Source organism: Crinia signifera, chromosome 1, assembly GCF_055691185.1.
Source record: "Crinia signifera chromosome 1, ASM5569118v1, whole genome shotgun sequence".
Classification (NCBI taxonomy): Eukaryota; Metazoa; Chordata; class Amphibia; order Anura; family Myobatrachidae; genus Crinia; species Crinia signifera.
In genome coordinates, this window is record NC_139217.1 from 428,175,679 (window position 1) to 428,200,467 (window position 24,789).

At 47.5% G+C, this 24,789-nt stretch overlaps 1 protein-coding gene and 1 long non-coding RNA gene across 2 annotated transcripts in view; one reads left to right on the forward strand and one right to left on the reverse strand.

The window, feature by feature from the left end:
* Positions 1–6,819, reverse strand: part of TBCA (tubulin folding cofactor A) — a 42,192-nt gene extending 35,373 nt beyond the window's left edge. Inside the window, exon 1 of the mRNA XM_083152163.1 lies at positions 6,649–6,819. Within this exon, the coding sequence (XP_083008289.1) occupies positions 6,649–6,701 (53 nt within the window). The 5' untranslated portion in view covers positions 6,702–6,819. The remainder of the gene's footprint in view (positions 1–6,648) is intronic.
* Positions 6,820–6,856: 37 nt separating this feature from the next.
* The window catches only part of LOC146019688 (uncharacterized), a 98,943-nt gene continuing 81,010 nt past the window's right edge, over positions 6,857–24,789 (forward strand). The window contains exon 1 of the long non-coding RNA XR_014450662.1: positions 6,857–6,925. This is a non-coding gene — a long non-coding RNA (uncharacterized LOC146019688). The remainder of the gene's footprint in view (positions 6,926–24,789) is intronic.

The window sequence follows — 24,789 nt, forward strand, 5'->3', positions numbered from 1 at the left end:
CACGCAAGTACGGGGAGAATATTGCAGTTAGGGCCATGGTGGGAATCAAACCCATGACCTCAGTGCTGTGATGCAGTAATGCTAACCATTACACCGTCCGTGCTGCCCACATTTAAATGCCGGGTACTACAGCACCAGACCCCTGTTCTCACTGCATGGCAAATAAAGGGTGAAGTCTACCCAGTAATTTGTCTTTTAAGAGGGTCTCCAACCCGGGTAAAAAGCAGGGTTGGAGCCCCGGGAATTTTGACCAAGGTTGATCTGTTCACACTGAAAAACAACCTGGGTTAAAAGGCAAATTACCAGGTCGACATGCTTGACCTGGGAATTTGCCTGGCAGTGATAACAGGGTATTATGCGATCATTTCCTCATTGCCAGCAGCATCACAGAACCTCGGAGTTCAGCCGGCATTGCTTTTGGGTGCACAGCAGTGGTTATATAGCTTATATCCTTATGTTATGCAACATGTTGTACTGGAAGTCTTTTCATATTTTGTTTGCACTGCTTGTTTATGTAAAGCACTTTGAACCCCTTGTACAATAAAGCTATACAAAAGGCTAATAATGAACATACTAGTGCCCATGTAGGTTATCAGTTATTTTACAGTAATGTCCGGTACAAAGATCATTACGGTTCATCAACAAACATTACTGCTACCTGTGGCTTATTGCCCAGTAATATGCAAGTAGCTGAATACAAGGCCCGTTTCTCTCGTGCTTTTCCTTGACCTAATTACAGTATACTATCATCTACTCCTTGGGTGCGGCTGCTCTACTGCTTACTTGAGCATTATGACTGCTGATGCAGCAACATTTATAAACTAGTGTTCATTCTAGCACCCGCTATCTTTGGAAATCCATGCAGTTCCTCTTCCCTGCCTGAGGTGTCGCTGTCTGCTGTAGTGCTTTTAGCACAGTGTGGTCTGTATATCAGCACGGATATGCAAACCAGACCTGTGCTAGAAACACCACAGCAGACAGCGACACCCCAGGCAGGGAACAGGAACTGCATGGGTTTTCAAAGCTAGCGGGTGCTAGAATGAACACTATATAAACCATAACCTGTAATGTTCTTTACAGTCACCATTTCTTGTTTTGGTCAGTCAGCTTACGTACTTTATTAACGTTCATTCTAGCACCCTATATCTTTGAAAACCCGTGCAGTTCCTCTTCCCTGCCTGGGGTGTCACTGCTGTAGTGCTTCTAGCACAGTGTGGTCTGTATATCAGCACTGGCATGCAAACTAGACCTGTGCTAGAAAAACCACTGCAGACATCGACACCCCAGGCGGGGAAGAGGAACTGCATGGGTTTTCAAAGATAGCGGGTGCTAGAATGAACACTACTTTATAAGGTGCCACAGAACCCTTGTAGCATCAAATAAGGGATAATAATACATTCAAAGAAGTACTAATTATTAACACAGCGGTCATACTGAACACTACTATTTTGGACTTAACTATACTACATACACACATACATATATAGTGCTACAGAACACCACAAAGCTAATTGCTTATTACTGCTCCCAGGTGGGATCTGCTGTGCTTCTGTGTTCTGTATAAGGAGTCTGATGCTGGTGATGGGACTCGAGAGCCACTCTGCAGTATACACTGTTTATACAGAACACAGCCAGAACCATTGAAAAGGAGGGGACCACGGGAGATGAGTACTCGAAGGCAGTGGAGGTGCACCTAGTAAATAGGTTGGCATTGTGGGGCATAAAGTGGAGTCAATAGTAGATGTTACCGTTACAAATACAGGTGGCACTTTGTTGTGCAACAATTCTTCTGTTGTGCCAACCAGTGTATCGGAAACCTATTACTCCACACCGAATGTTTCCAATCAATTGCAGGTTATGGGGCCCATCTACTATGGACCGCAAATGCAATGCAATTTGGGAGGGATATTACCGCCCAGGATCGCATCGCAATATGCAATTCCATCAGCAGCATATATCACAGTGCAGGAGCACCGAAAGGAGTCCGTCCCTGCGATCTGCTCATCCGGGTGCCGGGGGTTCAGTGCTTACCCCAAGGGTACCCGATGACCTTGGCGGTACTTGTGTATTTTGGAGGCGCCCATCGCATCGCATACCATAAGGCATACAATGGTATGCGATTCGACGCGATATTGCGCGATATTATACAATGCCATACAATTTTAAAATTGTATGGCATTGTATAAGGCATACAATGTGATGCGATTAAACATTGTATAAGCACCCTAATGGGTGTTTACAATGTTAAATGCACCCCCACTATAAACGTGAACCCAAAGTGTGGCGGGCGCAGCGAGCCCGCGAGGGGCGGCGGTACGCGTCCTCCGACCTTTTCATACCCCCACTATCCACGTCGGCGTGGAGTTGAGAATAGAAAGTGCGGCGAGCCACCAAGCCCGAAGCGTGGCGAGCGCAGCGAGCCCCGCGAGGGGACGCAGATACCTGTGAAACCCGCGAGGGGACTCCGATACCTGTGAAGGTATCCGCGTCCGCTCGCCACGCTTCGGGCTCGGTAGCTCGCTGCGCTCGCCACACTTTCTATTCTCCACGCCGACGTGGATAGTGGGGGTATGAAAAGGTCGGAGGACGCGTACCGCCGCCCCTCGCGGGCTCGCTACGCTTCGGGTTCACGTTTATAGTGGGGGGGGGGGGTGGCGTGGGGGTGCATTTAAAATTGTAAGCACCCATTACGGTGCTTAAAAGCACCCTTTAGGGTGCTTATACAATCTTTCATCGTATAGGGGCCAAAAACCGCGTCGCATCGCATGCCATCGGGTGCATGGCATGCGACTCGATTAAAACATTGCGCGATGGAAATCGGGGGCGCCGCTATAATACACAAGTACCACCTTGGCATTTACCTTGATATTGGTAGATCAAGCAGCATCGCATCTCCCTTAGAAAATTATGTGGGATGCAGCTGCGATCAGGACAGGAAGGATCACAGCAGATATCGGAGATTCCTGCTGCAGTCCCTCTGTGATGCAGGTCAGCGTTACCGTATATACTTGAGTATAAGTCGACCCGAATATAAGCCGAGGCACCTAAATTTTACCACAAGAAACTGGGAAAACTTATTGACTCGAGTATAAGCCTAGGGTGGGAAATGCAGCCGCTAAAAATATCTCTGATTGGTTCTGCTGCTGTATGTTAGCAGGCACGTGTCTCTTCCCCCTTACACTGAGCTGCTGCCTGTGGTATGTGTCACCTACTAGTAGCTAATATTGTCCCGCCTCCTCCCAGCTAATATTGTCCCCCCTCCTCCCTGCTAATATTGTCCCTCCTCCTCCCCTGGTGAGCTGGCTTCCCCAGCGCTTTGCCTGCCCCCTCTTGCCTGTCACTCTCCGGGCAGGCTAGATGTTACAGACAACCGCAAGAGATCCAATGGGAGCCAGGGGAGGGGAGGCGGCAGCCTAGTGACCTGAGCCGCACTAGGTAGCAGCCGCAAGAGATCCTATGGGAGCCAGGGGAGGCGCCAGCCTAGCGACCTGAGCCGTGCTCGGTAACAGACAGCTAGGAGACCCAATGGGAGGCTCAGCACCTCCCTCCCCTGGCGGGTCCCGCGGCTGTCTGTTACCTAGTGCGGCTCAGTGACATGGAAACAAGCCAGAATAGTGAACCCCCATGATGGCGACCAACCACTGCAGGGGATGTTAACTCTTCCGGCAGCACACGATGGGCAGTGTCTGGCTCTTAGATTCTATATGCGCTGAGCCTCCCGCTGGGAACACAGGATGGCGCTGTGCAGCGCTGGGGAGAAGACCATTCTGACAGGTAATACACACTACTGCCCCAGACCCACACTCGAGTATAAGCTGAGTAGGGCTTTTTCAGTCCAAAAAAAGGGCTGAAAAACTCGGCTTATACTCTAGTACAGTGATTTTCAACCTTTTTACCTCGCGGCACACTAAATAAGACTTTAAAATTGCCAAGGCACACCCTAAGATCCCCACAGGGCAAAACACATTGGCCACCACAGGAAAAAAACAAACCTATTGGCCCCCACATTAAAAACAATCACACTGATCACCACAGGTAACAAAAATAAAATACATTGGCCCTTTACATGAAAAGAAGAGACCAGTCAATAACATTTGAACTGGTGGTGGCTGTAAACTGGTTTGGGTATCTCTAGATGTGGAGGCACACTTGAGAACAGCTCAAGGCACACTAGTGTGCCACGGCACACTGGTTGAAAAACACTGCTCTAGTATATACGATACTTATTATTTGCAGCTAAACCCCTGAAAATAGGGGTTTATCAGGGAATTAGCCACAAATATTGAATGATAAATGAGCCCATTATTCTTAGTGCAATACTGATCATTGCTGTAGTTATTTTAATTAAACCTTAATTAAACCTTAATATAGTTGGATTTATCAGGCTCCATCCTGGATGTCATCACACACCTTTGGGAAGCAAATACTCCGATATAGTGATGCAACAGGTATGAGAAGAAGGCCCGGCGGGCGGGCGTGGGGGGGGGGGTGTTTGGGTCAAGGGACACAGCCCCCTCGGACACGACCTCCTGGGGGGCCCCCCAAGGCGTGCCAGCACCCCCCCCCCTCATCCCGCTCAGCCGCCCATCCCGCTAAGACACTCAGGTCCCCTTTCCCTCCCCTCACTCAGATGTCCAGCAGGCAGCCAGCTTCGGATCAGAAGCCTGGCACTGCCACTCACCCACTCCACCCCCACACTCCAGAAACAAAAGGGGGCAGAGCAACACAGGACTTGAAGGGGCGGAGCTACACAGGTCTCAGCAGGGGGCGGGGCTACACGGGACTCCGGCAACTGCTGTGCTGAGCCTGTCTTATGTAGGGTACACACCAGGACGACCCGCTCACGATGCACATCGTGAGCGGGTCGTCAGTGGCTCGTCCGACCCGCTCACGGTGACGCGGGTCCGATCCGATGGCGACCCGCACCCGACTGTATGGTCATCATTGAGATCCTACCTGCAGCAGGTAGGATCTCAATAACGACCGACCGGCGGGACCGCGCATCGGATCGGTCCACACCAGGACAGAAAAGGGCCCAATCAGCACACAATCTACACCCAATTGGTCGGAATTGGATCTAGATTGAGGGGATCGGGCCCTAGTCGTCCTGGTGTGTACCCAGCATAAGAGGGAGAAGAGAAGCTGCTGCCATTCCAGGGCCACCCAGAGAGTAAGAATGTGGGTGTTTCTAATGTAAGAGTAAGCGTTTAGTTTGTGTGTATATGTATGGTGGGTTAGGGTGCAGGACACAAAGGTAAAGATTAGGATGCAGGGGTTGGGAGGGTTACGGACCATGTTAGTGTGATAGAGCATAGGCCACAGGGTGAGGGAGGGCGTCCGTGTGATATAGCGCAGGGTGAGGGAGGGCGTCCGTGTGATATAGCGCAGGGTGAGGGAGGGCGTCCGTGTGATATAGCGCAGGGTGAGGGAGGGCGTCCGTGTGATATAGCGCAGGGTGAGGGAGGGCGTCCGTGTGATATAGCGCAGGGTGAGGGAGGGCGTCCGTGTGATATAGCGCAGGGTGAGGGAGGGCGTCCGTGTGATATAGCGCAGGGTGAGGGAGGGCGTCAGTGTGATATAGCGCAGGGTGAGGGAGGGCGTCAGTGTGATATAGCGCAGGGTGAGGGAGGGCGTCAGTGTGATATAGCGCAGGGTGAGGGAGGGCGTCAGTGTGATATAGCGCAGGGTGAGGGAGGGCGTCAGTGTGATATAGCGCAGGGTGAGGGAGGGCGTCAGTGTGATATAGCGCAGGGTGAGGGAGGGTGTCAGTGTGATATAGCGCAGGGTGAGGGAGGGCGTCAGTGTTATATAGCGCAGGGTGAGGGAGGGCGTCAGTGTGATATAGCGCAGGGTGAGGGAGGGCGTCAGTGTGATATAGAGCAGGGTGAGGGAGGGCGTCAGTGTGATATACAGTAAGACAGGCCGCAGGGTGAGAGAGTGTATCAGTGTGATAGAGAGCACAAGCCGTGGGCTGGAGGAGCATGTCAGTGTGATAGAATGCAGGGTGAGGGATTGCGTCAATGTGATAGAGCGCAGGTTAAGGGAGCATCTTGTTGTTACAGTATAGCGCGCAGGTCGCGGGGTAAGGGAGTGCACCAGTGTGATACAGCACATCAGTGGAAAAGAATGCTAGCCACAGTGCGTCCAGTAAGTTTATGTTCCAACAAAGGGAGGAGGGAGGGTTGACAGCATTTGAGGGAGTGGGGGCCTTCAGAGATATCTGTGTATGGGGCCCCGAAAATTCTGTTGCTGGCCCTGGTGAAAAGAGACTTGTTCCAAATGAATGGGAGGGGGGAGGGGTTGGGGGGAGACAGGTGTCTCAGGTCCAAAATAGACATTTGCATACATCAACAATTATTTTCCATCCCTTTCCATAAACACATAAGGGTCTAGTTTACATGTGTGTACTAGGCATTGAGAACATTCATGTATATGTAACCTAGTTACTACACAAAAGTATGCAAGGATATAATACATGTTGCAGGCTGGAAGAAGCAGCCAGGCAGGCACACTACCCAGCTGCCTATACAGAGAGAGGCTCCGGATGCGGCCTGCCTTTTTACCCTGGCACAGGCCGCCCACACCCAAGGTGTGCGGGTAATTCAGGGCCAGGCCTAGCAGAGGCCTGTTTCACATGGCCCCACTCACCGCTTCACCACGCCGGTCTTGATCTTGATCTGCCTTACTCGCGGGTCCGCCATCTTACCGGAGTTCACACACACACAGACAGGGATGGACACTACGAGCGGCAGTAGTTACTGTGGATACTGATGTTGTTGTAGAGCCGAAGTGACGTAGGGAAAAGCGGCGGGACTGCGCATGTGCGGTATCCTGCTCTGGCTATGGTTGACGTAATACTTACTAATGCGTCGACTCGATATAGTGACAGATAGTAGTCCGGCCTGCCAGAGCTGCGCAGCAGCAGGTACACGCTTACAGGCTGGTACATCCAAAGCATATGTAGACCGAGATTTCATCTTCTTACTGGTGTACTCCTCTAAACCTTCTAAAAATGTAGTTGATGTTGTCCATAGATAGATTTATTATCCTCGAGGATGCAAATAAGAAATGATAGACTGAAGCTGATTGGTTGCATTGAGTGACATCACTCATTTTTAGAAGCTTTAGAAAAAAATACAGCTTATGGTGGTAATAGCTGTGTATATGCACGCACACAAATAAATAGTTTAGCAGTGGGGTGTTGGTGACCGCAGCTATGTTTCACTCGTCATACCTAGGTCTTAATGACTGCATCTAGTGATTCTCATACTGTACTTTTGTCCTTCATAGGGCCTTAGTGGGGACCCTAGGGCAACTATCTACTAAGAAATTGTTAATATGATATACTGGCGATGTTATTAGTAAGTATAATGTGTTAATACTGAAGTCCCAGCACCACAAATGTGGTGAGCGCTCTAAAGCCCCATACACACAAGGGATATACATACCTCCCAACTGTCACGATTTTAGAGGGACAGTCCCGATTTTCGGGTCCTGTCCCGCTGTCCCACCCGCGGCAGGCATTGTCCCGCTGCGGGGGGGTGACAGTTGGGAGACCCCCAATCTAGTAGAATAGACGATGTGCGCACAGCGTCTATTCTCGTATGAAAATGAGGTCGCGGCTAATTAGCATAAGCCATGCCCTCGTTTGCATACGCCCCGCCCCCTTTTGGACGCTCGCACGGCTTCGCCGCGCGAGTGTCCCTATTTCATACAGACAGAAGTTGGGAGGTATGATGGTGAGCCCTCCAGTGTCCTCAACACTGGCTGCACTGCTCAACCTCTACATTGCTTCAAGAGAAATGTGAACTTTATTTTATGACAATTATACGTTTTATACTCCAGACCTGGGCCCCCTTTCTGTCTGGGCCCGTAACTGGAGTCCCCACAGTACCCCCCTGATGGCTGCCCTAGAAGGATGCATACCTCCCAACAGTCCCGAAAACTGCTGGAATGTCCCGGTTTTCAGGGACATTCCCGTGTCCCTCCCGTGGCTGGCAGTGTCCCGCAGTGAGGGGGGCTGTTGGGAGTCCCCCCTGTCAGCTGGTGAGCAGCGGGGAATAAACGCTGTGCGCATGGGGGCTGGGAGCATGGCTAGAGGCTCAGAGCCACTGGGTCATGCCCCCATAGCGACAAAACGGGACGTGGCCTCGCGGGTGATCCATGAGTATAGACCACGCCCATGAAATTAGACCACGCCCCCTACAGCGTGCTTTCCCCTGTCCCTACTCCAGCTCCCAAGAAGTTGGGAGGTATGGATATATATTGCTCAGCAATATATTGCTCAGCAATATATTGCTGTGTCTCCTGTTCATTAGCTACCAGAGATGGTCGCTGATGAAAAAGAAACTGCTGGGGGGAGCCCGGCAGTGGAAATCAGCTGGTCGCAGGAGCATGTTCCTGTGACCAGCGATCACTACAGGGGTAAAAACATGAGTGCGCACCCGGCGATATATCGCCGGTGCACACTCCCATCGTGGGCAATATGGTCGCTCAGCGACCATATTTCCCGCGATATTACACAAAATCGCCCCCGTGTGTATGCACCTTATGGCAATTATTCAGATCTGATCGCAGTACAAATTTGGGTACTTATGTAGTATCTGGGCGTCCGATTTAGAAATCGGATCGCATCGCATGCGACCAAATCGTATGCGATGCGATGGTCAAGATTTTTCCATAGGATTCAATGTTAAAATGGTCTGAGTCCATTTTAACATAGAATTCAATGGGAAAAAGGGGTCCTTTTCCTTTCCCCACTATCCAAGTGGGCATGGAGTTGGATATAAACCTGTGGCGAGCATAGCGAGCCCCGCGAGGGGACACAGAATACTTTTTAAGAAGTATGCGTCCCCTCGCTTCGGGCTCGGTGGCTCGCTGCGCTCGCCACGCTATATAAAATCGACTCTATGCCCACTTGGATAGTGGGGAAATGAACAGGACCTTCTTAACATTGAATCCTATGCAAAATCGCATCGCATCGCATCTGATTGTATGCCTTAAGGTAAGGCATACAATCACAAAATCGGACGCCCAGATACTACATAAGTACCCAAATTTGTTCTCAAAATGGGCAAAACCATGTGAACTGCAGGTGGGGCAGATGTAATATGTATAGAGAGAGTTAGATTTGTGTGAGCTAGTTTGTTTCTGTGCAGAGTAAATACTGGCTGCATTATTTTTACACTGCAATTTAGATTTCCGTTTCAACACACCCCACCCATATTTAACACTCTCTCTGCACATATTACATCTGCCCCACCTGCAGGGCACATGGTTTTGCCCATTTTGAGAACAAATTTGTACAGCAATCAAATCTAAATAAGGGCCTATAATCCCCCCAGTTTACATTTCTATGCAACTCAGGTAACCCTGTTGCCATTATGCCACAGTGGCATACCTCCCAACTGTCACGATTACAGCGGGACAGTCCCGATTTTCGGGTCCTGTCCCGCTTTTCCACCCGCGTCAGGCATTGTCCCGCTGCGGGGGGTGGCAGTTGGGAGACCCCCCAATCTAATGGAATAGACTAATAGAATAGCGTCTATTCTCGTATGAAAATGAGGTCGCAGCGAATTAGCATAAGCCACGCCCTCATTTGCATACGCCCCACCCCTATTTCATCATCACAAAAGTTGGGAGGTATGCAGTGGCTCCCATGCTATGTGTGGGTTACCCTGGGGAACAACCTGGTTGCTGTATTGTTAACCTGGCAATGGTCATATAATTTGGCAATGGATAAGAAGAGGGTTACAGGCAGCAATGCAAACTTAATAGAACCAGTTTGTTGGTGGTTTGTGGGTATGTAGCCTGAGCTATCCACTATTCCTTATGTATGTTCAATCTAGACACCAAATTCTGAAAGATCTGCATCTACATCATGGTTGCCTACCTGACCCTCTCCTTCTGGGAGAACATGCTCTGTTCCTGGACTTCCCTGGTAATGTATGATTGCCATCACCTGTGGTGAAACACCTTTCTTATGAATTACCTAGCTCCCCGCAGGTGATGGCAATCATACATTACCAGGGAAGTCCAGGAACAGAGCATTTTCTCCCTGAAGGAGAGGGTCAGGTAGGCAACCCGGATCTACATGGCATTGGGACTAGGTATAAATAGTATAGTTGCATTAGCATTCTGTTTGCTATCCATTTGCATTCATAATGTGGCCGTATTCAGACTTGTTATTACAGACTTATTATTACAGAGAGCTGGCCAGTTAATGAGAGAGTACAGGCTGCTGCTGCAGCACAGTCTCTCTCCCCAGCTCAGCACACACTGTGCGGAGCTGGGGAGATAGGCAGTGGCAGACTGTCCTCTCTCCCTGTGTGTGATCCCACCCACATGTTCCCTAATATAGTTTTTCCTTCAGAGGGGAGTGTCCACGGTGACGGCAGCCATGCCCCCTTCTTGTGACCATGCCCCTCCATGTTACTGGGACCCAGCCGACCCGTCAGCGCCCCTGGGTACACACTGAACGATATGCATGATGAAATCATGAACAATATTGTTATCATGCATATGATCCATAAAAATCGGATAGTATGTACACAGCTTTAGACCCTATGACTTGATAGTCTACACTGTGGCTGGATAATATGTGACATTCCACATTTTTATTTGATCTTTCTTGATAACTATAATTTTATTGTGAAAAAAATATTTTTCTTCCATAGTAATTACTTGGTATTTAAAATCCCATTTTTTTAAACTGTTGTTCATTGAAGTTGTCAGTGATAATTAATGGGTGCTGCACATAAATGGGCCGAACTACTATTGTAAGGGGTGTCTACACTCATTCATATCATATCAGCTTATAGTTGTCATAAAATTATATTCATAACTTCCTAATGTAACAGGTTAGCTGTTCATATAGGACACAGCAGGCAGTTCTCAGTATTTGTGCATGTATATAAGACATACAAGCAACAAATCCACTTTACAGCAAACAAGGCTTCATATAAACAATGAAAGATATTTCTCCATGTGCAAGCAGTGCCTCAGTGCCTCAGGGTACTGGCAGTCCAAGTCCCTGGCACTACAATACTTAGGCCTACTATCTGGCCCCTACCAGGCATCAGCGCCTGACGCAGCAAACATAGGAACTTATTCTGGTTGCGGCGGCCAAACGTACTTACGTTCCATATCAGCGTACGTTCCCCGTACGCGGCCGGTGAGCGAAAGTCCACCCACAAAACAGCCGCATACGGACGGACACAAACACTGACAAAGGGGAGTGGCGTACACTTGAGCGTACGCCAACGTACACGGACGGATCACCGCTTAGACTCCAACAACTGGCGTACAACAGAGCGTACGCCACCGTTTACGGACGTCTCTCGTCCGTCTTCCCACCGACTTCTTGCGGCTATCTGAGCGTACGCCACCGTGCACGGACGGGTCTCTATTGTTTTCAATGGAAAACTCAGCGTATGTCACCGCTCATGAGAGTGAGCCTACGTCCGTGCACGCTGGCATACCCTTCACATATATGGCCCTCATAATCTACCCTTTTAACTATGATTATGACAATTAAAATAATTATTCTATTTGTTAATCAATTATTGTTTTCTATTACCTCAATTGTCTACCTTAATGAACAGGCTAAAAATAATACATTTTAACCCTCCTTACATGTATATATTTTATGTTCTAATGTTGCATTTTTATCACTATCTAATGCCCCTTTCCCACTGCAGCCTTAAAACGATATTTTGCCGATTTTTGAGGGCAAAATACCGTTTAAGGCTGCAGTGGGAAAGCGCCAGAGTTGAAATACCGTTTAAAGTTAAACGGTATTTCAACCCGTTTTCAGAGCAGGGTTTTGCACGGTAATCTACCGTTTAAGATGCAATGGGAATGCATCTTTAAACGGTAGAGATGATTGGATTTTTTTCAGCAATCATCTCCGTGTGTGTACGCTGCCGGGCTGAAAGATTAACCACTTTCAGCCCGCAGCGGGTCCACAGCGTGCAGCGCTGGGCAAGATGTGCCCAGGTGCTGCGGGAGGAGGGGGGTCCCTGCTGCTGCTGAGGGGAGAGGGGGTACCTGTCAGCCTGACACGGCGCTGCCGCTGCTGTATCTCCCCCCCGGCGGCCGCTGCCGCTGCTGTATCTCCCCCCCGGCGGCCGCTGCCGCTGCCGCTGCTGTATCTCCCCCCCCCGGCGGCCGCTGCTGCTGCTGTATCTCCCCCCCGGCGGCCGCTGCCGCTGCTGTATCTCCCCCCCAGCGGCCGGTCCTTGCGGCGGATGTACAGTCAGTGTCGGCGGTCCCTCTGGCGCAGGGGAAATAGTACTTATTTCCCCTGCGCCAGAGGGACCGCCGACACTGACTGTACATACGCCGCAAGGACCGGCCGCCGGGGGGGAGATACAGCAGCGGCAGCGCCGTGTCAGGCTGACAGGTACCCCCTCTCCCCTCAGCAGCAGCAGGGACCCCCCTCCTCCCGCAGCACATGGGGACAGCTTCCCCCCTCTACCCCCACAGCACCCGGGGACAGCTTCCCCCCTCTACCCCCTCCAAGCTGCCTGTCTATCCTTGTTGATAGATATATATCTATCTATATATATATAGATCTATATAGATATATATATATATCTATATATATATATATATATATATATATATATATATATATATAAGAGTATAAAAAAACAGAACAGACACGCATAAAGCAGAAGTTAAGAAAAACATATGCCTAATGTAAATTAGAAAACCAGCAATGTAACATAACATTACATCAAACTATTCCAATTTAGTTTGTCATTCAGTCCATCGGGGCGCATAGTTTTTAATTTAAAGATCCATTTAGACTCCAGGACCAACAATTTCTTGGCCCTATCGCCGCCTCTCATAGACTCCTTAACGTGGTCTATGGCAAAATATTTGAGCATAGAAATGGTATGGCCCTTTTCTTTAAAATGGCGTGGCACCGGCCTGTCAATCTGCCTTCCTGACATAGAAAGACAGATATCAGATCGGTGCATTGCCATGCGGTCACGGAAAGGCCTGGTAGTCTGGCCAATGTAGTATAGTCCACAAGGGCAAACAATTGCATATACCACGTATGCAGTTTTACAAGTAAGAACAAATCGTATGTCAAACATCTGATCTGAGTGTGGATGTTTGAACTGTCGACATGACACCATGTGTCTACACGTAGCACACGAATGGCAGCTATAACACCCAGGGGGTTTAAAATAGGTATTAGCAGGTCTAGGAACACCCAATCCCGTTATATCGGTCTTTACCAAGCGGTCTCGTAGGTTAGCACCCCGCTTGAAAGCTGCCAAGGGTCTAAGTGTACTTAACCCAGGTAATTCCGTGTCAGTTTTAATTATAGGCCAAAGGGCATTCGTAGCATGCCTAATGACCGGGCTACTGGTGGAAAACACACTAACCCAAGGGAGAATGGAGGAGCTACTCCGCTCTTTAGCCACAAATAATTGAGAGCGTGGCATACCCAGAACTTGCGCTTTCTGTTTCTCCAGCTCTCTGCGGCTATAACCCCTCTGTACAAATTTTTCAATCAGGTCATCTAACCGCTTCTCGGTGCCAGTACCATCACTCATTATTCTGGAGACCCGCATCATTTGTGAAAGGGGGAGACCTCGTTTTAAAGCAGGTGGGTGATGGCTTGATGCCATCAGAAACGTATTCCTATCCACATCTTTAAAAAACACATCAGTGGAAATTCTACCCTCCTTAATGCTAATCTCAACATCCAAGAAATGCGAAATGGTATCACTGCATGTAGCGGTGAATTTTATTGTGGAGTCTCCAGAATTAATGTTAGTTAATAAATCAGAGAGCAATGTTTGTCCACCCGTCCATAGGATAAAAATATCATCTATGTACCGGGTGTACATTAAAAGATGTTCTTTGATCTCCGGTGTATCAAGAAACAAGCGCTCCTCCTCCCTGAACATAAAGATGTTCGCAAATGACGGGGCCACAGCGGACCCCATAGCACATCCCCTGCGTTGAAGGTAATATGCCCCGTCAAATAAAAAAGAAATTACGTTTCAGTGTCAAGGTCAGCAATCTCAGAAACAAGTCATGGTCCAGTAGACCTGGATCCAAGTAGTCATGGATGAAGATGCGCATAGCCTCAACACCCCCATCATGTGGGATGGAAGTGTAGAGGCTACACACATCTAAGCATACCATTATAGTACCCATAGGCACTCTGTCAATCTGGTACAACATTTTCAAAAACGTGGTAGTGTCTTTCAAAAAGGACTGTTTTCTACTCAATAGAGGCTGCAAAAGACCATCCAGCAACTGGGCCACTGGCTGATAAAGAGATTCACGTGCCGCAATGATGGGCCTACCAGGGGGTTTTTGTGGATCTTTGTGTACTTTAGGAAGGGAATAAAGTACGGGAACCAAAGGCCATTCACAATAAATAGCCTTAAATACTTTAGATTTAATTTTCCCTTCAGCCACAGCAGTACTGAGTATAGACTGTAATTCTCGCTGGTAGATGGTAGTAGGATTGCCCAATAATTTTTCATAGACCTCAACATCACTCATAGCTCATTTTTATAATCTGTCAAATTCTGCACTATAATGGCCCCGCCCTTATCGGCGGGCCTAATTACTATATCCTCGTATTTTGACAAATTAGATAGAGCTGCCGATTCAGCAGGGGTGAGGTTTTTATTAATTTTAGCTGGAGCGGCCACAAATTTAGACACAGACTGATCTAGTAATCGTCCAAAAGTTCGAATGGAGGCATTTGTAGAAATGGGATCAAACACCGATTTAGATTTTGATTGTAGAAAGCCTTCTAAAGGATCTGGGGGGCCGGATTCAGGTCGAGACTGAAAATGTTCTTTCAAGCGTATTTTTCGCATCAGTTTGTGTTGTTCACATTTCCAACGGAACGGATCATGTCCATTCGTGGGCACATAGGATAAGCCTTTATTCAAGACCCTATGTTCATCCACTGATAGTATACGCTGTGACAGATTTATAACGGCCGTTTCTTGATTACTCGTATAGGATTTCGTCTTGGCTCTCTGGTTTTGTCCACCCCGACGGGTGGGCGGCCTCTGCCTCTGCCTCTTGGAGCCGTACTCACTGGAGCTTCCCCTAAAGGGATGGCCTGAGAGCTATTGGTATCATCGGAATCTGATATTATAAAATCGCTGTCGTTGTTAGTTGCAGCGGTCTCACGGTGTACCCGATCTCTTTGAGCTCTAGGTTGCCACGGGCGACGTCTCCTATCGGTATTGATTTGTCTCTGGTTAGTACCGGCCAGCCATCCATAGACTCGGTTTTCTTCATAGTCAGAGTCTACTGTACGCTTTTTGTTGCGTTTAAACTTGACCAACTCAAGTTTATATGCCTCACATTGTTGTTCAAGTTTCTCTAACCAACTTGAATTCTCTTGATCATTGAGCAAGATGTTATGCTCTGTCACAAAGGTACTGATCTTAGTCCTTGTCAATTGTAGTTCGCGGCCCGCCTCCTCTATAACTAGGACCATAAGATCCAGGGCACAGTGGTTTAGTATACCCACCCACTTTCTCACAAAATCGGGGTTGTGACGCCCGATAGTGGGGGTATTCCTAACTCTGAATCCTCTCGGGATATGTTTTGCCCTGAAATATTCTGACAATGAGGTCCCATGTAATAGGAAGTCGGTCTCTCTTCTCCGCAATCGAAATAATTGATGATAAACTTCTTCAATCGATAAATCGGAAGAATCAGGGGCATCACTGACATCAAACAAAATATTTTCAATTTCTGCTGGCGTGTATACAAACGTTTCACACGAAGGAACAGATGGTATAGGGCATCCAGCCATGTCATCAACTGTATTTCCAGCCATGGTTTCCATTTAGTCGGAAACTACACTGTTAACTTTAAGTTCCAACCAGGTGACTGAAGTAGGTGAAAAAGTGTGCACCAAATAATATTAGTGCAAAGAAAGTTCAGGTGCCTTGCAACCGGTTATGCAGACAGAAAATCTGCAGAACAATGTATATAGTTCCAATACTGCCGGCACTCACCAAAATCATACAACTTGCTCCAGGTGCCAGATAAACGTGTATATGGATCCAATCCCCACAGGGACAATAACGGCACTCAAGGAGACGACCAGCTTGACAAACAAGTGTATTTAGGAGGACGTTTCGGGGTATGAGCCCCTTCCTCAGCTCCAAACCTACAGCAATGTACAATACATAAGTGCAAACATTTATACTTACAACAATCACCGCCTGACGCCCGGGACTCGCCATCCGCCTCCACTGTCAGAATCGGAAGTTGTCAGCGCCAGCTTCCGTCCACTGACAAGTTGGTTAGAGAAACTTGAACAACAATGTGAGGCATATAAACTTGAGTTGGTCAAGTTTAAACGCAACAAAAAGCGTACAGTAGACTCTGACTATGAAGAAAACCGAGTCTATGGATGGCTGGCCGGTACTAACCAGAGACAAATCAATACCGATAGGAGACGTCGCCCGTGGCAACCTAGAGCTCAAAGAGATCGGGTACACCGTGAGACCGCTGCAACTAACAACGACAGCGATTTTATAATATCAGATTCCGATGATACCAATAGCTCTCAGGCCATCCCTTTAGGGGAAGCTCCAGTGAGTACGGCTCCAAGAGGCAGAGGCAGAGGCCGCCCACCCGTCGGGGTGGACAAAACCAGAGAGCCAAGACGAAATCCTATACGAGTAATCAAGAAACGGCCGTTATAAATCTGTCACAGCGTATACTATCAGTGGATGAACATAGGGTCTTGAATAAAGGCTTATCCTATGTGCCCACGAATGGACATGATCCGTTCCGTTGGAAATGTGAACAACACAAACTGATGCGAAAAATACGCTTGAAAGAACATTTTCAGTCTCGACCTGAATCCGGCCCCCCAGATCCTTTAGAAGGCTTTCTACAATCAAAATCTAAATCGGTGTTTGATCCCATTTCTACAAATGCCTCCATTCGAACTTTTGGACGATTACTAGATCAGTCTGTGTCTAAATTTGTGGCCGCTCCAGCTAAAATTAATAAAAACCTCACCCCTGCTGAATCGGCAGCTCTATCTAATTTGTCAAAATACGAGGATATAGTAATTAGGCCCGCCGATAAGGGCGGGGCCATTATAGTGCAGAATTTGACAGATTATAAAAATGAGCTATATGGTCAGCTGAGTGATGTTGAGGTCTATGAAAAATTATTGGGCAATCCTACTACCATCTACCAGCGAGAATTACAGTCTATACTCAGTACTGCTGTGGCTGAAGGGAAAATTACATCTAAAGTATTTAAGGCTATTTATTGTGAATGGCCTTTGGTTCCCGTACTTTATTCCCTTCCTAAAGTACACAAAGATCCACAAAAACCCCCTGGTAGGCCCATCATTGCGGCACGTGAATCTCTTTATCAGCCAGTGGCCCAGTTGCTGGATGGTCTTTTGCAGCCTCTATTGAGTAGAAAACAGTCCTTTTTGAAAGACACTACCACGTTTTTGAAAATGTTGTACCAGATTGACAGAGTGCCTATGGGTACTATAATGGTATGCTTAGATGTGTGTAGCCTCTACACTTCCATCCCACATGATGGGGGTGTTGAGGCTATGCGCATCTTCATCCATGACTACTTGGATCCAGGTCTACTGGACCATGACTTGTTTCTGAGATTGCTGACCTTGACACTGAAACGTAATTTCTTTTTATTTGACGGGGCATATTACCTTCAACGCAGGGGATGTGCTATGGGGTCCGCTGTGGCCCCGTCATTTGCGAACATCTTTATGTTCAGGGAGGAGGAGCGCTTGTTTCTTGATAAACCGGAGATCAAAGAACATCTTTTAATGTACACCCGGTACATAGATGATATTTTTATCCTATGGACGGGTGGACAAACATTGCTCTCTGATTTATTAACTAACATTAATTCTGGAGACTCCACAATAAAATTCACCGCTACATGCAGTGATACCATTTCGCATTTCTTGGATGTTGAGATTAGCATTAAGGAGGGTAGAATTTCCACTGATGTGTTTTTTAAAGATGTGGATAGGAATACGTTTCTGATGGCATCAAGCCATCACCCACCTGCTTTAAAACGAGGTCTCCCCCTTTCACAAATGATGCGGGTCTCCAGAATAATGAGTGATGGTACTGGCACCGAGAAGCGGTTAGATGACCTGATTGAAAAATTTGTACAGAGGGGTTATAGCCGCAGAGAGCTGGAGAAACAGAAAGTGCAAGTTCTGGGTATGCCACGCTCTCAATTATTTGTGGCTAAAGAGCGGAGTAGCTCCTCCATTCTCCCTTGGGTTAGTGTGTTTTCCACCAGTAGCCCGGTCATTAGGCATGCTACGAATGCCCTTTGGCCTATAATTAAAACTGACACGGAATTACCTGGGTTAAGTACACTTAGACCCTTGGCAGCTTTCAAGCGGGGTGCTAACCTACGAGACCGCTTGGTAAAGACCGATATAACGGGATTGGGTGTTCCTAGACCTGCTAATACCTATTTTAAACCCCCTGGGTGTTATAGCTGCCATTCGTGTGCTACGTGTAGACACATGGTATCATGTCGACAGTTCAAACATCCACACTCAGATCAGATGTTTGACATACAATTTGTTCTTACTTGTAAAACTGCATACGTGGTATATGCAATTGTTTGCCCTTGTGGACTATACTACATTGGCCAGACTACCCGGCCTTTCCGTGACCGCATGGCAATGCACCGATCTGATATCTGTCTTTCTATGTCAGGAAGGCAGATTGACAGGCCGGTGCCACGCCATTTTAAAGAAAAGGGCCATACCATTTCTATGCTCAAATATTTTGCCATAGACCACGTTAAGGAGTCTATGAGAGGCGGTGATAGGGCCAAGAAATTGTTGGTCCTGGAGTCTAAATGGATCTTTAAATTAAAAACTATGCGCCCCGATGGACTGAATGACAAACTAAATTGGAATAGTTTGATGTAATGTTATGTTACATTGCTGGTTTTCTAATTTACATTAGGCATATGTTTTTCTTAACTTCTGCTTTATGCGTGTCTGTTCTGTTTTTTTATACTCTTATTCATGTATGTACGTATATATTTTTCTCATGAGTATTAAAGTGCCCATTGGTGTGGTGTGTCGTGCTGGCAATCCACTAGCATGGTGTATCATGGCAGGCAGCATGACCTGCAGTCGTGATATATGTTGCGGTGGGAAGCGGCACTGGACTGCCATACTTCACATGGTGCCAATTACTCATGTTATTTGAAGTTATTATATGTTACTGGCGCCGGGGGTGAGCGCATTGGCTCTATGTGGAGAGTTGGTGTTGTGAGGCGGGCGGCTTCCTGTACCGCGGGACGCAAGCTCATTGTTGCTTAGCAACGGGGTGCGTGTCAGTGGACGGAAGCTGGCGCTGACAACTTCCGATTCTGACAGTGGAGGCGGATGGCGAGTCCCGGGCGTCAGGCGGTGATTGTTGTAAGTATAAATGTTTGCACTTATGTATTGTACATTGCTGTAGGTTTGGAGCTGAGGAAGGGGCTCATACCCCGAAACGTCCTCCTAAATACACTTGTTTGTCAAGCTGGTCGTCTCCTTGAGTGCCGTTATTGTCCCTGTGGGGATTGGATCCATATACACGTTTATCTGGCACCTGGAGCAAGTTGTATGATTTTGGTGAGTGCCGGCGGTATTGGAACTATATATATATATATATATATATATATAGACATAGATCTATAGATCTATATATATATAGATCTATATATATATATATATATATATATAGATCTATATATATATATATATATATATATATATAGATCTATATATATATATATATATATCAACAAGGAAAGACAGGCCTGACCCATTGTCACAGGGACTAAACGTTTTGAAGAGCTAAAACGTTTTACCTGCAATGGGAATGGTACTTAAATGGCATTTGAAACTGTAATCTGCTGCAGTGGGAATGCTAAATACCATTTAAGATTACCTGTAAACTAAAACGGGTCTGCAGTGGGAAAGCAGCATATGTGTCCCCACATTGCAATTTACTTTTAAATAAAGTTATGTTGTTGTTTGTGTTTATGTACTAAATTATGTTCATAATTAGTGTGATCCGAATTTTTACTATGTCTACCCTGATGTTATGTGTGATGTTTTAATCTAACAACATTAAACATTCATGCATTTTCACTATGTGCTATTTAACTCAAAAACACACACATTCACACAGCAATCGTTACCCCTCACCTCAAATTACAAATATAAGTTAAATTACACATCTGTATGTACCTGCCCTTACAAACCCTCTAACATTTTTATAATTAAAAACACAGGCAACTTCTAACTGAATATAAACTTTTATTTTTTTGAAACATAAAAACAAAAATAATCAAAAAATTAAAGGAGGGCCTCCAGGCGCAAAAATAGAATGTTCAAATAAAGCAGGGTTAAAAATATTTCCTGCAAAATCTGGCCCACATCTTCCTGGTGCTGTTCAGTGTCTGTAGTGAAGGGAAAAAAAACATTATATTGAATATATAATATACACAAATGTTTGTTGTATTTGTACATAATAAGAAGTTGTGAGTTAAGTGTGAAGGCCACATACATTTTCTCTTTCAATGGTCCTGGTGACACAGCTCAACACTGGGATGTAGGAGGGTCCGAAGGAGCCAGGCACCTGAGCTCCTGTTATGAGAGGACAGCAGTGTGTTACAGGCATGTTCCAAGTGGTCCCCAGTCGAGGGGGAGATACTGGAACTAGGAGATCCTACTAAGGGAGCGGCTGGCTGGGGGTGGTTGGCGCCAAAAGTCACGGACCCCGCAGCAGCAGGGACTTGGTCTCTTCCCTCACTCTGTTTTGGCGCCTTTCAGAACGCTTGCAGCAGAGCTGAGCTGGCTTACAGATCCTGACAGAGTGTTTGGATTTCCTGGGCATCGTTTCCCCGCATCTGAAACCGACAGACAGATAAGTGGCTGGGTGCATTGACTCTGTATAAGCGCTGTTGTACATTGTATGCACTGTGTGGTTACTTTACATCATGTCTGAGAAACAAGCTGTGGTTTTGGGGGAGGGAGCCCTTAATACTATGAGCGCTTGTAATGTTTGTACACAAAAATTTGTACCTGAGCAGATGGCCAAGGGGGGTTTGTGTATTGCTTGCGCTGCTGTGAGACCCATGGGGAGTGAACCCCAGAGGGCAGAGCAAATTGAACCCGCGTGGGCTAGTGCCCTGGGCAGGTCTGTTAACGCTTTAGTGCAATTGCTGGACAGACAGAGTGATGCCTTGGTAGTATCTCAGAGACCTATGTCATCATCTCAGCAGTCCTCTGGCTCCTTGCCTCTTACCCAGGCAGATCCTGCCTTCATACAGGTGATGCAGGATACTGCAAAGGGGATCAACAGGTTTAGTGACTTGCTAGACAAAATTGATGTTGATGCTGTAGGGACCCCTAAAAGGTGTTACTCGGTGCCTTTAATGGTAGATGAAGAGGAGGGAGCATATGCAGACATTCCCTGGGAGCAGGGTGATGATTCTGAAGATTCCTCAGCCGCAGGGGTGGAGGATTTGATTATAGCTGTTAAACAGGCTTTAAAACTTTCAGTGGAGGATAAAACTCCTGCTAAAGGTGTATTTAAATGTCAGCGTAAGGAAGCTGTTACATTTCCTTCAGATGAAGGTTTACAAGAATTGCTGGAAGGAGCTTGGAAAACTCCTGATATAAGGCTGCAGATGCCAAAGAGATTCTTAAGCTTGTACCCCATGCCGGAGTCTCATGCGGAGCTCTGGGAAAAAGTGCCAGTAGTTGATGCTTCTCTGGCACGTCTGTCAAAAGCTACTGTATTACCAGTGCAAGGGGGCGCAGCTTTTAAGGACCCGGTGGACAAAAAGCTGGAGGGTAATCTCAAAGCTATATTTGAAGGGGTGGGATTCACCATACGTCCCCTTATTGCTTCAGCCTGGGTCTCTAAGGCCATGATTGAGTGGGCCAATGATTTATGCACCATTTTACATGCTGATCCTTGTGTGTTGTTGCTAGCGGAGAAGCTTAAGGCAGCTGCAGAATATGTGTTGGAAGCTGAAGAGGAAGCTCTCAAAATGGCGACCAGAGTTTCAACAGTGTCTATCAATGCCAGGAGAGTACTCTGGCTTAAGGCCTGGGAGGCAGATAATGAGTCTAAGAAGGCCTTAGAAACATTGGCTTTCAAAGGAAAGTTATTGTTTGGATCTGAATTAGAAGAGATTATTAAGCAGGCCACGGGTGGCAAGAGTACCTTCCTGCCTGCCCCCGCAGCCAAGCAGACATCAAGATTTTCTGCTTTTAGGCCGTCCTTTCGGCCCTCCCCTAGAGGTGGTGCGTCCTTTCGAGGACAGTCATATAGGGGAAAGTTTCAATCATCCAGGGGTAAGGCCCCAAAGTCAAAATTTGGTTCTTTTCACAAGAAACCTGTCACCAAGGGAGAGGACAAACCCTCCGCATGACTGTCAGGGGATTGGCCCGACAGTGGTAAAGGTGGGCGGTCGTCTATCACAGTTTAAGGATGCCTGGGCGTCACTAGACCAGGATTCCTTGGTGTTAGACATTATAGCCCAGGGATACAGAATTCCCTTCAAAGGTCTTCCTCCGAGAAGATTTATTCCCACAGTTTTACCAAAGGAAGCTCGGCTCCGTACAGCTCTCTTAAGAGCAGCTCACTCTCTGTTAGAGAAGGGGGTGGTAATCCCGGTTCCCAGGGCAGAGTGGAAGAAAGGCTTTTATTCCACTCTGTTTCTGGTACCCAAACCAGACGGGTCTTTCAGACCAATACTGAATTTAAAGTCACTGAATGTCCATTTGTGGGTAGACCATTTCAAAATGGAGTCTCTATGGTCAGTGCTGCTAAGCCTGGACCAGGGAGAATTTTTGGCGTCCATGGATGTCCAGGACGCGTATCTTCATGTCCCCATACACCCAGAACATCAGGCCCTGTTGAGGTTTGCTATAGGAGACCTGCACTTACAGTTCCAGGCGTTGCCCTTTGGTCTGGCCACAGCACCAAGGGTTTTCACCAAAATAATGTCTGTAATGGCGGCTGTGCTCCGACTGAGGGGAATCACAGTGATACCTTATTTGGACGACCTGCTGTTCAAAGCAGAGTCATCGGACAGGTTGCAGAGTCACTTGGCAGAAGCCATCAGTTTTTTGCAGGCTCACGGCTGGCTTTTAAACTTGCAAAAGTCTCAGTTGGTGCCGTCACAGAGACTCCAGTTCTTGGGGGTCATTCTGGCTACCCATCTACATCAGGTATTTTTACCGGAGGCAAAGGCCAGGGATCTGGTTGCCTTAGTCCAGGAGATTCTCAGCTCTCGGAGCACATCAGTGTGGAGGTGCCTCAAGCTGCTGGGGAAGATGGTGGCGTCTTTCGAGATGCTGCAGTTTGCCAGGTTCCACTCTCGGGGGTTCCAGTGGAACATTTTGACGGCTTGGTCAGGAAACACACAGACCATGAAGTCGGAACAGATTGTGCTGTCTTCGGAAACTCGAGCCTCCCTGAAATGGTGGACAGACGTGGATTCCCTTCAGTGGGGTCGGTCACTGCAGTCCTGGAGCTGGCTGGTAGTCACTACCGACGCCAGTCTCAGGGGCTGGGGGCAGTAGTCTTGGACCTGCGTCTGCAGGGCTTGTGGACTCCAGAGGAATCTGCCTTACCGATCAACATCTTGGAACTGAGAGCTGTGTGGAAAGTGATTTCTCTGGCGGGAGAGAGGTTACAGAGGCTCCCTTTAAGGATTCAGACCGACAACGCCACAGCTGTGGCGTATCTGAATCACCAGGGAGGCACACGCAGCAAACTGGCCATGTGGGAGGTGTCCAGAATCCTCTCGTGGGCGTAACAGAATGTTCCAGCTTTATCAGCTATATTCATACCAGGAGTGGAGAATATAGAAGCCGACTTCCTGGAGGAGCTGAAGGGGAATGGAGCCTGAATCCTCAAATATTTCATCAAATTACCTTGAAGTGGGGAACCCCGGACGTGGACCTGATGGCATCCAGGTTCAACCATCAGGTACCCAGGTTCTATGCCAGGACAAGGGATCCCCTGGCAGAAGCAGTGGATGCCATGACTATCCAATGGGAGGGGAATCTTCTTTATGTTTTTCCGCCAGTCCCAATGCTGGCGAGAGTGTTGAAGAGGATACAGGCCCAAGAAATCCCAGTGATTTTAATGGCCCTGGATTGGCCAAGGAGTTCCTGGTACTCGAGGCTTCAGAGATTGTCTGTGGACTTGTGGCGTCTACCTCTGAGATCAGATCTTCTAAGACAAGGGCCGTTCAATCATCTGGATTCAGCTCGATTAATTTTAACGGCCTGGCTGTTGAAACCGCCATTTTGAGGAATAAGGGATTCTCAGAGGCAGTGGTTAACACCATGATAAAAGCCAGAAAGTCAGTGTCTTTGGCAAATTATTATAGGGTCTGGAAGACCTATATTCGTTGGTGTGAGAGACAGAAGTCTCATACATCACGCTTTAAATTGACAAAAATGTTGGAATTTTTGCAGAATGGTTTTTCCTCTGGGTTAAGCCTTCAGTCTCTAAAGGTGCAGATCTCGGCTTTGTCCATTTATTTCCAGAAAAGGATTGCATTATTGCCGGAAGTACAGACCTTCCTACAGGGGGTGTCTCGGTTGAAACCTCCCTACAAACAACCAGTAGCTCCATGGTACTTATCGCTGGTTTTGGAATGCCTTCAGAAGGCACCTTTTGAACCATTAAGGTCGGCTGATCTTAAGTTTCTTACATGTAAACTGGTATT